The sequence below is a fragment of the Chamaea fasciata genome, unplaced genomic scaffold, assembly GCF_029207755.1.
Source record: "Chamaea fasciata isolate MVZ Bird 193981 ecotype frontalis unplaced genomic scaffold, bChaFas1.0.hap1 SCAF_20, whole genome shotgun sequence".
NCBI lineage: Eukaryota > Metazoa > Chordata > Aves > Passeriformes > Sylviidae > Chamaea > Chamaea fasciata.
In genome coordinates, this window is record NW_027094105.1 from 9,855,613 (window position 1) to 9,869,535 (window position 13,923).

Below are 13,923 nucleotides of genomic sequence, written 5' to 3' on the forward strand. Positions count from 1 at the left end.
GCTGATTTCTGTTACCACTGCAGCGCTGCCAGCAATGGGGTTTGTTGGGAGGTTGGCATGTGCTGCACCACCCTGCTGAGCCCCAGGACACCCCAGAGCAGGGGAAACACAACTGCCCCGGGCCAGGCCTGGCCTAGAGCAGGGCTGTGGCGTAGCAGGAGCAGCCCGGGGCGGAGGGGAGGCGCCTGCAGGGAACAGGGGCTCTGCCGGAGCTGCAGGGCCTGAGCCGGTGCTCCTGCCCGTCACCACCGCGGGATAAGAACGCTCCTTCAAACTCCCTGTGTTTGCTGGGAGAGCCACCGACTGGAAGTTAATTTGTTAATGCCGCAAAACACATTGTTTCTAAAAGGTCAGCAGGTGAAGCTGTGCTGGAATATCAACTTAATTACCTGGGCTGGAGGGAGGAATGGGCACCAACCAGTGCGTGGCCACAGTGCTAAAAGCTGCTAAATTGCTACTCCAGGTATGGTCCTAAATATATGTATTACAGCTTTTTATGTGAAAGGGAGAAATGTCTAAATTAGCACTTTCTCACCAGTAGCTGTTTACCAGCATACCTTTTTCCTCTGGATATTTGCTTAATTGTCTTGGTCTAAATACTTCTGAAGCAACAAGACAGAAAATTTGCAGAGAGCCATTTTTATGGCTGCAGATCTGGCACTGCTTTACTAATTATCGGACAAGTGACTTTAAGCCATGAGATGCTGAAGGAAGAAAAATCTTACATTCATTTTTACACTATCAAAATACTATTTAAGAATGCTAGATCCCACACCTCTTCAAGCAGCTATTATATACCCAAGGAACTTTCACAGTACAGCTATTTAGAGTTTTACAGCAGAGAAAACATTAGAAAAGGATAATTTTTGGTCCGCAAGGTAACAGTTTGTAAGCAGAATATTATCTCAAACTAACTGTGGATGTCTTTTGAGATTTTTTTTAAAGTGGTATTCAAAACAGAGCCTTGTGAGTAAATTAGAGGTGCTAGTTCATGTGCAGCAACAAGTGCAACCAGAAGGAAATGCTTAAAGGAAACACAACCAGATGAGAACTGGTTTGTCAGTATGTGGACAAAGAAGTGTTTCTCAATTAGCAGTGAGCGTGTTTCCAATAATTTCCAAAGCAAAGCTCTTCTACATGAATATCTTATTTCCTTCTGAAATTGAGGACTGGTTTGAAAATACTTGAAAGTCAAGCAGCCATGGAAGAGAGATGCCTTGTGCTGGATGAAGCCAGGCTCACACACTCCAGGCTGCAGGAGACCTAAGTGCTGACTTTGGGAGAACGTGCTGGACCTCAACTGAACACTCAATTTAAAAAAAAAAAAAAAAAGGGGGGGGAGAAAAAAACAACACTGAAAAATGTCTGGTACCTAAAAAGATTCAGTAGAGAAGGCAGACGGAATCTACGAGGCAGCTGTTTTATTATCCACCCAGATCCCTGCACAGCACACTCTGGTTTTTACATGCTCCCATATGTACAGCTCACAAACTGGGATGACAGGAACAGTGTATGCTTTACAGCATATATTTTTAATTTACACTCTGAAATACTTCAACGGAAATCTGCTGGGTCCTGTGATAAAAATAACCTCCACGTTTTAAGGGATGCCTCATTCTTCAAGCCACATTTGTATATTGGGAAGGTAGAACAAGTCTGGCAAAAACGCAGCAACGCCGAAAGCCAAAATCCCAAAACCATGAGAACGCCGCTGTGGATTATTATTGCTGATAACTGATGCTGTTCTAAAAACACATGCCTTAAACAATAAACTCCTGGGCTGTAGAACAGAATGGTATTTTATTTCTTTTGCCTGCAATTATTAAAAAAAAGGAAGAATTTTGAGGATGACATGGATCTATTTTTCTGTGTGTGTTCAGGAGCCTAGGACAGGCCATGCCCAAAGTAGCACGTGCTGTTCCGTGGTGTAGAGAGGAGGAATATGGTGGTATCTGTGCTTAAAGACTCGTCAAGATTTCTGATCACTCCCCAGCTCCAGTGACAGGAAAGTCCCAGTCCTATGCAAACCAGCAGCAAAACCCACAGAAGGTGGCATCAGTAAAATCTGAGACTGTGACCACTTATGCTCCACTCTCACTGTCTGTCTGCTGAGCAGCTGAACATCAGCACTGACCTCCTCCCATCCACACGTGCACTCAGTTCTTCTAAAAAATGTTAACTACCCCTGAACCATTAAACTGATATAATCTGACACTTTGCAGTTTGAGGACTCCTGACACCCTCCAAAGGAGATGCCTGTCAACAGCCTCTTCTACACCTGGCACAGAGCCCAGGTGCTGCAGAGCACAGTCTGAAAGCCCCTGCACACTGAGCTATGTGCAGTAGGTACCTCTGCCCACAGGTGCCTAGAGAACACAAAACATTGAACTCAATTTAGGGTCACTCTGGTTCAAAGAAGCCTCACACCTTGTTTCCATGTTGCCCCTGTGTAGTGAGGCCCTGGATAACAAAGGCTCATGCTGCAGACAGTAACTACACAAGGCAGGAGCAGGCCAGGATTCTGCTGAGTCCTTTTCCACGTGCTCTGCTCTGGTCCTGCAGAGCTTTGCCATCCCTGCTCCTCGCTGGGCCTTCCTTGGCAATTTGCTCCAGCACCCACCACTGTTTGGGTAGGGGATTCATTTTTCACGATTCACTGCTCTAAACACACACCAGCTTCTTGTTCTGAGCTGTCAGAAAAACCAAAGGCATTTCTACACCAGGAATGGACTTTGAGCCCATTTCCTTGAAATACTCACTGTGGCACAGAACATTGCAGCCCCTTTTACCTGTTCTCCCTGTCCCCTCAGGCAACCACTGGTGACTTCGCATAATTTCTTGTGATTTCTTTGATATTTTGGCACCACTTTGCACTAAACCTTTTGCACCAGATTTTTTTCTGGGCCCTGCAGTAACAGCAGAATCCTGCACTGACAATACCCACTCCTCAGTCCTAGATAGCTGTGAGCACACAGGGATGTTCCTGGCACTAGGAAGGAACACATCCTATGGAGTCCGCACTGCACAGTGGGCCTTCCCCTGAGGCAGCACAACCCTCACTTGTCCACAAGGACAATGAAACCCCAGCTCTCTGTGACTCTGCATAACGACAGCGCCACGAAGGGAAACTCCCTTAGCTCATCGAAGCAGGCCCTTCCTGGGTTACAGCAAACCAGCAAGGGGGGCTTTTGTACAACTCTTCACAGAGGTAAAACAGGCGAGAGGTGGAAAGAGAATCTCACTCATGAGATCATGAGATGATCATTCTTCCAGAGGACTTCTTCTAAAATGAGGTTCATTTTGCTGTGGTTTGTTTTCATTCTGTCTATTCCTCAACATACATGGATGGAGAGATGTTGCAAAAAATCCCAGACCCCAGGAATATATTTATCCCCATGTGTTAAAGCCTATCCATCTACTACCTCAGCAGAGTTTAAAATCACAGCTAATAGGTTAACAACTGCTTTTCTTCTGCTTCAGATGAAGAATATCAGAAAGCTGGGGGAATATTCAGCTTCCCAATTTGTACTGACTGCTCAGTGCTACTCGCAATGTCTGTTTGACAGGACTGACATTTTGTACCACTGTGAGATGGGAGAACGTGTGACATTTTTATTCATGGTGGCGTACGCCCTTGTAATGATCAGCCCTGGTCGATGTGCTTACTGCAGCAGCCCCGAGCCCTCGGAGAACAAACACCAGCCCGAGGTGCCAGCAGTTTGGCTGCCTTATTAAACACCACCAGGATTCTAACGAAGAGCAACTGCTGGAAAATCTCACTGTCAAATCCTCAAGGACATTGTCAACATGGAACTAACTACATATATTTTTCACTTAAAATACTAGAAAATCCAGCAATGCAATATCAAATTTGTAGGAAAAAAGACACAGTGGTTTGTGTGTGTTTTCTTTTTTAACTGGTCATTTTGCCAGCTTTCTGTGGTCCTGATGCTGGAATTCAAATCAAAGAAATCATGTAACCTACACGACTGAAAATGCTGGAGAATGGACATATCCCTTATTATTTCTTAACAGCTATTCCTCTCTAGCTAGTGGAATACTTGCACAGAAAAAAAAGAAAAGGAAAAAAGACATGGTCTCTCATTTAAGGAGTTCTATAAACGGCAATGACTCTCTGCTCCACTCAGCTTCATCATTCTCCAGGCCAGGCTGCATAACTGGGGGGACACTGTCCCCACACACCCACAGAGGGACACAGACCCTCCATCTGCAGCCTGGCACTCACAACTGTTTTATGTGGTACTCATCAGCCCAGCTCTTAAGGGCAAATCTAAAAACTGCCTGGCCAAACAAACAGTCACAGTGGGGTCAGCATTTAGAAGAATTATATGTTTCACATTCTCCTTTAATCTCCTGGTTTAATCCAGTGGCCCAGAGGCCGGTTCAGACAGTTCTGGCCTAACTGCACGTATCAACTTCATAAGTAATACATAAGAAGCTTTTGGATGCGGATGTACACTGATAGAGAAGCAAGTCATGCATAAGACACTGTGAGCTCTCCTCAAGTTGTCAATCCAGGTGATTTGGGTAGCCTTGCATGTACTGATGTATTTATTTTCTGCGTATGTATTATTTATAAAGCACAACGCTCCTTCCACATGGCAGCAGTGATGGACCAAGATCCTCTCTAGCGGATATTTATGGGTTCCCCAGCAGAACAGGACTAACGAGGAGACGCTGCAGACACGTTACAGCTGCTGTGGCTTGTCACAAGCCCTGGGAGGTCGGCTGTGCCAGCGTTCCCTCATACACCCAGCACTGCAGCACCTGACACAGAGTGCACGGGGCAGCACAGTGATTCCTAACATCCCTGTGCAAGGAGTGCTTCAACACCCAGACAGCCGGAAAACACTAACAGCCAGTCTGCAAGGGGCTTCTTCATGGCTGAACACGCGTGCTGGATGCAGGCTGGGGCCACAGTCTCGCTGCAAAGCGTGAATTCCTGCATGGCATAGCACCAGGCCCCCTGCTGCAGTGGCTGCTCCTCGGGAAGCCCTGGGGAGCAGGTGCAGGAGGGGCAGAGACCCTGGGCACACGCTGCAGACGCTGCTCACACCTGTCCTGGGTTGGCACACGTGGCCAGGGCAGGCATTCCCTGACTCCCACCCCATGGACTGCCATCTCTGCTAATCCGGCACACCACAAAGCACCATTTCTACCCAAGGCATCATCGTCTCGTCCACTGACATTGGTTACATCCTCTGACTAAGAACACCGTCCCCTGAGCACCCGATGGGACATTTGAGTGGGCTCAAGTAGACCTTAGAGGGACAAGTGCTTTGTTTTTCTTGTGAGGTGACTTTTACTGAGCAACACTCAACTCCTTCCTGAACGGAACAGGCAAAGAAAGGAGTGAGAACAAACGAGGGTAGAAGATACGCTTTCTGAAGACGAAATCATTTTAAAGAACTTACACTTTTGCTAAATCCATAAAGAATCAAATGGAGCAAGGGAGGAAAGCCCATGCGGCTCCAGAGAAAGGAAACGGGAACCCACATTGCTCATCCGTGGGGAAGAGTGGAAGGGAGGCTCATTTACTTAATGAAGGTCCTGCTATTGTCCGAGCAGCTCAGAGTGGCCAGAGGAGGAGCTGGCTCTGCAACCACAGCATACAGTTACACCAATATTAGCAAATGAACTTGTTTTCCCCTTTCCCCTTTGGTTTCTACCCCAGTGCCACACAATGCCTGCTGTGATCCAGGGGAATCTGCTATTGTTCTGATGCACCTGGGTGTGAAGGGAGTCACAGGGTCTGGCAAAGGAGCCTTCCTCCCTTCTCTACTTCATCCCTTTTACCCTGGAGATAATCCCTCCTCTGCTGCCTCTGGCCTCAGTGATCCAGTTCTGCATTCCTGGAATGTAGCTGGCTGGTGCTCTCCCCATCTTTCCCCTGACCTCTTAATGCCATTTAATCTCCTGGAAGAAGAGCACTGCCCTACAAAGCAGGGTTGTTTGTTATGTGTGTCCAAGTGCAGACTGTGACTAGGAAAAACGAACATGTTCATTTACAGCAAAAGGGTTCAAGCCAGCAAATAAGATGGCAATTTCCATGCTGTGGCCTGCAAGAGTTTAACAGCAGCCACAATGAGCCAGGGAGAGAACCCAGAGAAGCCTTTCCACAGCCAGACAAGCTGCTTCAGTACATTAGTGCATTTTTCATTTGTTTCATAGCTATTTACATTATCCCCAGAGCACTGATTCTCTGTAGTCTGCAACAAGAGTGGAACATGATTCAATCTCTCTACTAAAGATACATGTGGAAGAGTCTTGCATTTTCTTAAGCTTTACACCTTTTGGTACACAAATGGAATTAAATCTCCTATTTGCTGGTAAATAAAAACAAGCCATAGAAAACATAAACCCAGCGAAGCTGACAAAAGACATTCTAATTATAACAGACACAATTAGCTGTACAGAACTGCCAGGATCACTTGTTTCTAACGAAATGATTCCCTTTCCCAACAAGTGACGTTTCTGGCAGCTCATTGTTTGCTGGTTTAATTGTACTAAATCAGAGGTGCTACTGACTGTGGAAAAGCTCCTAAGGAAGGACATTCCTAAGTGTAGGTTTGATTTTGAAGGCCTTGGGCTCACCCTGTGTGCTCACACCACCCCTCCCAGGCTGGCGGGAAGACTGGGCACAGGTACCAATGCTGTCTGAACTCTGGGGGTCCTGCCAAAGCAGCCCCAACAGCTGCTTGCTTGGACAAGGAACCTGTTCAAAACATCACCATGACACTGTGTAGTGTTTGTCCTCCAAACAGCTCAAAGACAACACAGACACATGTGTTCTACCTAAAAACTACAACTGTGGGCATGGAAACAAGAGTCCAAACCCGACCTCTGTTAGTGTCCCACTCTGCCCTGCTCAGGGCTTACTGGGCTCCCAGTGCCTGCCCTGCCTGGCACACTGGGAAGGATCCTGAGGACAGCTCTGGCAGCTGGATATGCAGCACGTGTTTGATGCTTTAAGGACATTTTGGTCAGCTTTTAAGACAAAAACCAGAAGAAAGCAAGTAACAGGACATTCATAGAATCATTAAGGCTGAAAACGACTGGTAAGATCATCAAGTCCAACCATCAGCCCAGCACCACAAGAGATATTCTCTGTAGCACTGGATCTTCCATAATAATTAACCTTACTCTTCCCCAAACACAGAGCACTGAGCAGTACTACAAACCTTCCATTAGAATCTTGGCCTTGGCTTGAGAACTGCTCCCTCTCCTCCCCACCCATTCCACCCTGGGCTGCCTGTACTGCTCCAGCAACTTGTTGAGTGCAGTTGCACTGTCCCCGAGCCCGTGGTGACAGTGCCTGTTTTGGTTGATGCAGGGATCAATAAGAAAGGTACACCCTGGATAAAGCATGCAAAGTCCCACCCAGGAAAAGCAGTGCCCCCTCGGTGTGTCTTACTGAGAACACTCCGTTTAGATCTTTACTGCACTGCCCCAGGCTATCTGGCTAAAATCCTTCGAGCTTTCCCACCACGTCTCGGTATTACAGAAAGCATCATTAAAACTATCCTGTCCCAAACAAGGCTCTGCAATGATGCCTGATCGCCACTCACCAAGATGAGCCAGGACATACAGAATCTCCCCCCAGTCAGCTAATTACTGCCAAATTTTGGTGAGCCATCAGCTGAGGGGCTGTGCTTTCACAGGCATTTCAAGATATTTTACTGATATTTTCCGTAGCCTAACAACTGCAGATACACAACTGTGTTTGGAAAAGCCAGCAACTCCCTCACTCTAGGGTGAGAGATAATGAGTTAAAATTAAAGGTTGTTGCTGGCTCGCTAGCCCATCCCCCTTTAGCTAATCTGTCATGTAATGAAGAGAAGCACCCAGCACAGGACAGCTCGCTGCCGGCTCACTTACAGCTCGCTGATTAAGAATGTTCAACCAACAGCAGACTGCAGACCTTTCCGAGGAAAATAAATAGACTGTATGCAAATGTGTTTGTCACTTTGACAGCACGTCTCAATTAAAGGCCCGCGCGGCGGCGGAGCGCCGCGGCAGCGCTGCGGCCGCGCTCCGTGCACCGCCCGCCCCGAGCCGGGCCCTGACCCCAGCGCACGCATGCATTTTAAACCTCGCTGCCAGCCGCACAATGATGCGCTCCGAGAGAGCCCCTGACAATGAGAAAAAAGCCTCTTTCATCCTCTTCGGTTTAGAAGAGCTGTGAATGCACAAACAGCTCTTATTTCAGAGTTCTTGTGCCTTTTTAATTGTTCCCACCTTCTGTATTCTAGACAGAGTTAAAAGTGACATTAAAATCTCTGCCTTTAATCACGAGTTAGAAGCCGTCTCCCATTTATACCGTAAATGTTGCTGCTTTTTTTCCTCCCCAAAGCCTTAATCTATATTTCATAAACCTGAAGATCTTCTCCTTTTGGATGAAGGTATGATCTCATTTTTGTTTTGGTACTGGGCTTCCAGGAGAAGCAGAGCCGTGCCAGGACGAAGGCTGGGAGTCAGACAGCCCTACAGCTGCTAAGTCCGACCGGTTTTTGGAAAGCAACATTTGTCATGTGATGACAGCAATAAGCATTCAGCCGGCGAGCCTCTCCCCGCAGCCAGGGGTCAGGAAAGCTGATGTGTGTTTCTTTCGATACAGAAAAGTGATCATTAAAAAATTTGAAAGTGACTGTTAAAAAACCTCATGAATTTAAATCCGCGCTTACCACTCAAATATACATTTCATTAATCTGCCGTCATGTTTGAACCATCCATGGCTCACAAAAATCTGAAGGAAAAACTGAAAATAAATTCTAATATTATCTGATTTCTGACTGCTTCAAATGAAGTGTTACATGTCCCTGCTGGAGCTCGATGCCTGCATTCCTCCAGTAGCCCCAATTCCTCTCAACTGTAGTGGCATAGAAAGTAATGGAAAAATGAAACTCTACTGAAAATACCTAATTGGAAGAGAAGGATTTTTAAAATGCCTGTAAGAACTTACATTTAGCACATTGGTGAAAGTACTGAAAAAATAAATCTAATTCTGAAATGATGCAGACAACATTGCTCTCATGATCAGACCTCGGGTAGCCCCATCTCATACTGAACAGTCAGTGCAGCCACACCAACCGGTTTCTGCTCATAGACACTTCTCTAAAACTGGTTTGCTTCACATTTTATAATGTTCTACAGTTGCTTTAAAATTACACTTTGCTTCCTTAGAAGAAATCAGATATTCCCTCCTGTTTTCTAGTCAGAACACTGTAAAGAATAGATACAGCAAAAGAAACGAGAACTGTGAACACAAATCTTGTTATTTTCTGAATCAGGCTATACTTAATAGGGGAACACTGGCAAACTGATAATAAATACTGGATATTTTTCCATGAAAATCACAGCAACTACAATGTTTTCTAAATAGCTAGCTCTTCAACCCCCTCCAAACTCGCTGTTTTGCAGACATATCAAAAGAAATATTACACGAGTAACTAATGTGAACAGCTCGGCTGTCAATACTGAATACAGAGCACACTAACAAGCTATTAATTGATTTTTCCATCTTAATTCATTGCATTTAATTTTCAGAGAATGTTCAAATGCTTTAATAGTTGGACATTCCATATTGACACTAATGATCTGGTTGGATAAAAGGGGATGTTTTAAATTCTACACCCTCAATCCTGAGGGCCGTAGCACCTTGCATGCTAAAACAGCCACAAAATAGTTTATAAAATTGCTGCAATATTTCTGCTTCACCCCCCATTCCCTCATGGTTTATTTTCCTCAAAATCATTGCCTGAACAAAAGGAACCAGCAGACCCCAGAAAACCCAGGTTTTAGAATCCCCTTGAAACAGATGCAGCAGAAATAAAACCAAACTAGCACGGGTCAGTGACTAAAGATAACAAAGTGCTCGGCATATTTGCTATCATGACTTTTCTCTGAACTCCTTTTGCTGAGTCGCATGACTGAGAACAAGTTCACACCGAGACCTACCTGACCAAAATGTACTGTGATTGGTCTTCTGTCCTCTTGTACTTTGGGGTCCTTCTTGTCCCCCAGAGGTGACGGTGCTGTCCGCGGCAGGGGCTCCTCCGGCGCGGCCGAGCAGCCGTTCTCAGCAATGTCCTGTGTGGTAGGAAAAGGTGAACAGCATGGCCAGGAGCACTCCTGAGTGAGGGGAACGCGCACAGAGGAGACCCTAGAGGATAACGCTGACTAACAGTTTGGATGTTAGGGGGAAAAAACACCGAAGTACAGAAAAGAAAACATCATTGGAATGAAACATTTCATCCCTCAGAGCTTGTACACAACCCCTCTCTCCTCCAGTACCAGTGGTGCAAACAGGACATTCAATAAAATGTCTGACTTGAACACGCAAAAGCCAGGAAGTGCATGTGGAGAAAAAAACCATGGCTCAGATTTTCTATTTTAGAAATGAATTCAACAGAAGCCCAGGGACAGGGCACTCTGCTTATTGTAAACCTAAATGAACACAGTAATTCCATTAACGTACAGCACAGATTTATCCATAGCAGAACAATTACTGGTTGAAGTGGCAAGGAGAGATGGAACTCAGGGTTTAGTTAGCTTTGCATTTCATCTTGGAGTGTGTGTGCATTGGATATGCCTCCAGGAGAAGGCACAACACCAAGGGCTGCCTGGCAGAACACTTTTTGTTCGCTTTGACATTAGTTCTCATCTCCAGAAGTGAAGTGACCCACCAGCCCAGGTTAGAGGACTTGGCAAGTGCAGGCACAGGGTGTGTAACACAGGTTTTGAAAAAGACAAAGGCTTGAAGACACCAGGAATCAGAGAAGGAGCAAAGAGTTTGAAAGTGACTTGAGAAACAGTCTGTAACGCAGTGGGCCCCAAACCTTACATCTCTGCAACAATGCCAAGGGAATAATGCTGGGTAAATATGGAGAGAAGGCTGCACAGGCTGGAGCTCTGCAAGGCTGACCTGAGGGTGGCTGCTGCCACCGGCGGGGCTTTGATTCCCTGACCTCTGACACGGCCCCGCGAGCCCCCGGCTCGCTCAGGTACAATAATGAGCCGTGTAAGCTGATGGCCAATTAGAAATGGTTCCTTTGGACACACACTGACCTAATGTGTTTAGGTCAAATGAAACAAAAAGCTGGATGGACTTTCTAAGGGGCTTTGTCTGCTCCACAGAGAAGATGAGACCCCTCTTTAGATCCAGCTGGTAGAGCAGTGGTTCCCCAATACGGGCGTAAGGATCTTGGGGAATTAACAACTTGCTAAGGTCAAACTAGAGAGAAAAACTTTTTCTTCCCCCCGCCCTTCAGCTGCACAATGCCACCTTGTCTTGAAAAGGTACAACAAAGTCCTCCGAATTAGTAACAAAGAGCCCCAAAACAAGGCATTGACCAGAAACCCGAGTGTCTGTCAAACTCCAGCTCCAGCTCCAGCCAGCCTCCGGGGATCTCCTCAGTCTGGAGCTCACACGGCCCATGGCAGCACCACTCCCTGCAATGACACTGAGCACAAAGCCTATTTACATATTTCTGTGGGGTGGAGGCACACTGCAGGTGCCCGGAGCTGCCAAAGCCACCCCACCCGGGCTGAGCAGGGGCTGCTCCCGGCCCTGCCTGCGGCTCCAGCCAAGGCAGCACACAGCTGGCAGGGAACGGAAAGCAAAGCACCTGCCCAGGCAAATCCCCAGAAACCAGAGAAAGGACACCAAAATCTGGACATGAGGGGAATGGGAGGAGATAAAAGATAGAGAGATTAAGCCATTAAGCAAAATCCCCTCAGATGTGTAACGATCACTGCAAATCCTTCAGCCTTTATTGCTATAGATTGCCTCTACTTCTCTGATGATATAATTGCATATAAAAGGTAACATGTTCCTAAAGCCTACTACCACTGTGTTTGGTGCACAGACTTCCAGTGAAACCACAATATATTCTTAACAAACTGCCTCGTAAAATATGAGAATTATATTATTTGATTCCTCTCTATTTTTTCAACATCCCCAAAAGGCAAACAAATCACCAATACAGCTTCACTCATCAAAGCAAAATCTGCTCCACCAAAGTTTGCTTTCTGTCTTCAATGAAAACACATTTGAGTTAAAAAAACAGTGAAATCTGATCTTAAATTTTGTAATGGACTGCAAGCACTGGCTAGAGAGGAGCAAACTACATTGTGGCTGTCCTGAACATTGTGCAGGTTGTGTTATAAAGCTCTAGATGAGTTGTTTCTAGAATACCGGGCATTAACTAGAGCCACACAGGGCTCCAGTAGCTAAAAGAATGTTGAATATATTATTGCCAAGTGCCCAACCATTCATATAAATTCTCTTAGCCAGAGCTTTCAGTAAGTTCCTGAAAGTTGAGGATGGTACCATTCATATTCCTCCTTCTTCCTAATTCTATGCAGTTAAGGTTCAAATGAGCCACTAACAGAGGGACTTGACCACCACGGTTGGTTTGTGAGATGGAAAAAGGCAGCCTTTGCAAAAAAAAAGAAAAAAAAAAAAAAAGGAAATGATAAAGAAAAAAAGAGAAAAAAAAAATGGGGGAAAAAAAGAACTGTATCAGATATAAAATAAAGCTACCAGGCTGTATCTATTAACAATTATTTGCTCTCACTCATAAGAATCCTCTGAAAACTATTTCTGTTGCTTTGAAATACTGCACCACAAATGAACAAGGGATGGAAATGGAGCACCATTCAATCTCCACTATCATATTAAAGAAGGACCTTACACACACCACAGTGACCTCTCAACAGGTCAATCCTGCATTTCTCATTTGCAATTCAAACCCAAGACTGGAGCAGACCAAGGGCAAAATGGGCTCTTGATTATATTTAAGAGGTCACCATTGCTATGCAGAGTTGGAGGAAGCAGAACCTCCAGCTTTATTGCATTTTTAAATTCTATCTTGTACAGAAGCTGCTCAGATTTGGCAGCAAAAACTGGAAAAGGGATGTTTATATTTGACTTTTCCCTAGCAGGGGCCTGCATACTTTCTGTATTAATAATGGAAAATAGTACGTTCAAATGCAGTGGATAGTAAGTTCAGTTTAAAAATAACCTTAGGTTACCCTCAGAAGATGAAAGACTAGCATCCCAAATTTGGCAAAAAGTCAGTATTTAATGATACCAGAACGTCAGACAGTTAACACTCACACGTGCTAGTGAGGAAACACAGGATAAATCCAATGCTCTTACATAAAAACTGGGGAGGATGCATTAATAGACCCATGCATAACAGACCCATAATGGAGCAGCACATTTAGACTAAAAATGAGGGTGACCAAAACAATGTTTGCTATTTTTATCACTTTTAACAGAACAATCCCTACTTTTCCTTACCTTCCTACCTGCATTCACATGGAGAAGAGGATGGGACGGAAAAGGACAGAGTAAGAAAGGAAGGAGAGGGAGAGCAGTGTGTGTCAACTACTCACAGCTCTCTCTAGTGAAAGCCTGTGTTGAACAATCATGTTTAAGCATCTCACTTGCAGGTACACCACATAAGGAAGGTGAAACAAAATTGGGCCATTTAGCTGTAAATGCTACGTGTGTTTTTTAAAAGACTTGCTGCTTGACAGACCGGGAAGACAACAATAATAATAAAACAAAGCAATGACTGAACGAGGCTTTTCTCAGCCCGTGTACAAATGTCACACAACAGCACACAATTCTATTAGCATTTAAAATGCAGGAAAAAATCTGGTCATATTACACAGCTCCAACTGCTTTAGAAACACACACGAGAAGGCCAAAGATTTTATTGTTTAGGAGGATTAGGTCCAGAAGTGAAACACATGGAATGACGTAAAGAAATCCATCTACAGGAAGACTGCATCATGTTTCTATTGTTTTCAAATTATACCTACAGTGGTCACATATAGTGTAGAGTAATAAAATAACATAAAAGCATCTGAAGCAACTTTCTCTTCCCTGAG

At 45.2% G+C, this 13,923-nt stretch overlaps 1 protein-coding gene across 8 annotated transcripts in view; it reads right to left on the reverse strand.

The window, feature by feature from the left end:
- Positions 1–13,923, reverse strand: part of DENND1A (DENN domain containing 1A) — a 149,031-nt gene that overhangs the window by 15,439 nt on the left and 119,669 nt on the right. For all 8 annotated transcript variants that reach the window (XM_066201358.1, XM_066201354.1, XM_066201357.1 and 5 more), the window contains exon 19: positions 9,979–10,110. In XM_066201358.1, the coding sequence (XP_066057455.1) occupies positions 9,979–10,110 (132 nt within the window). The remainder of the gene's footprint in view (positions 1–9,978; positions 10,111–13,923) is intronic.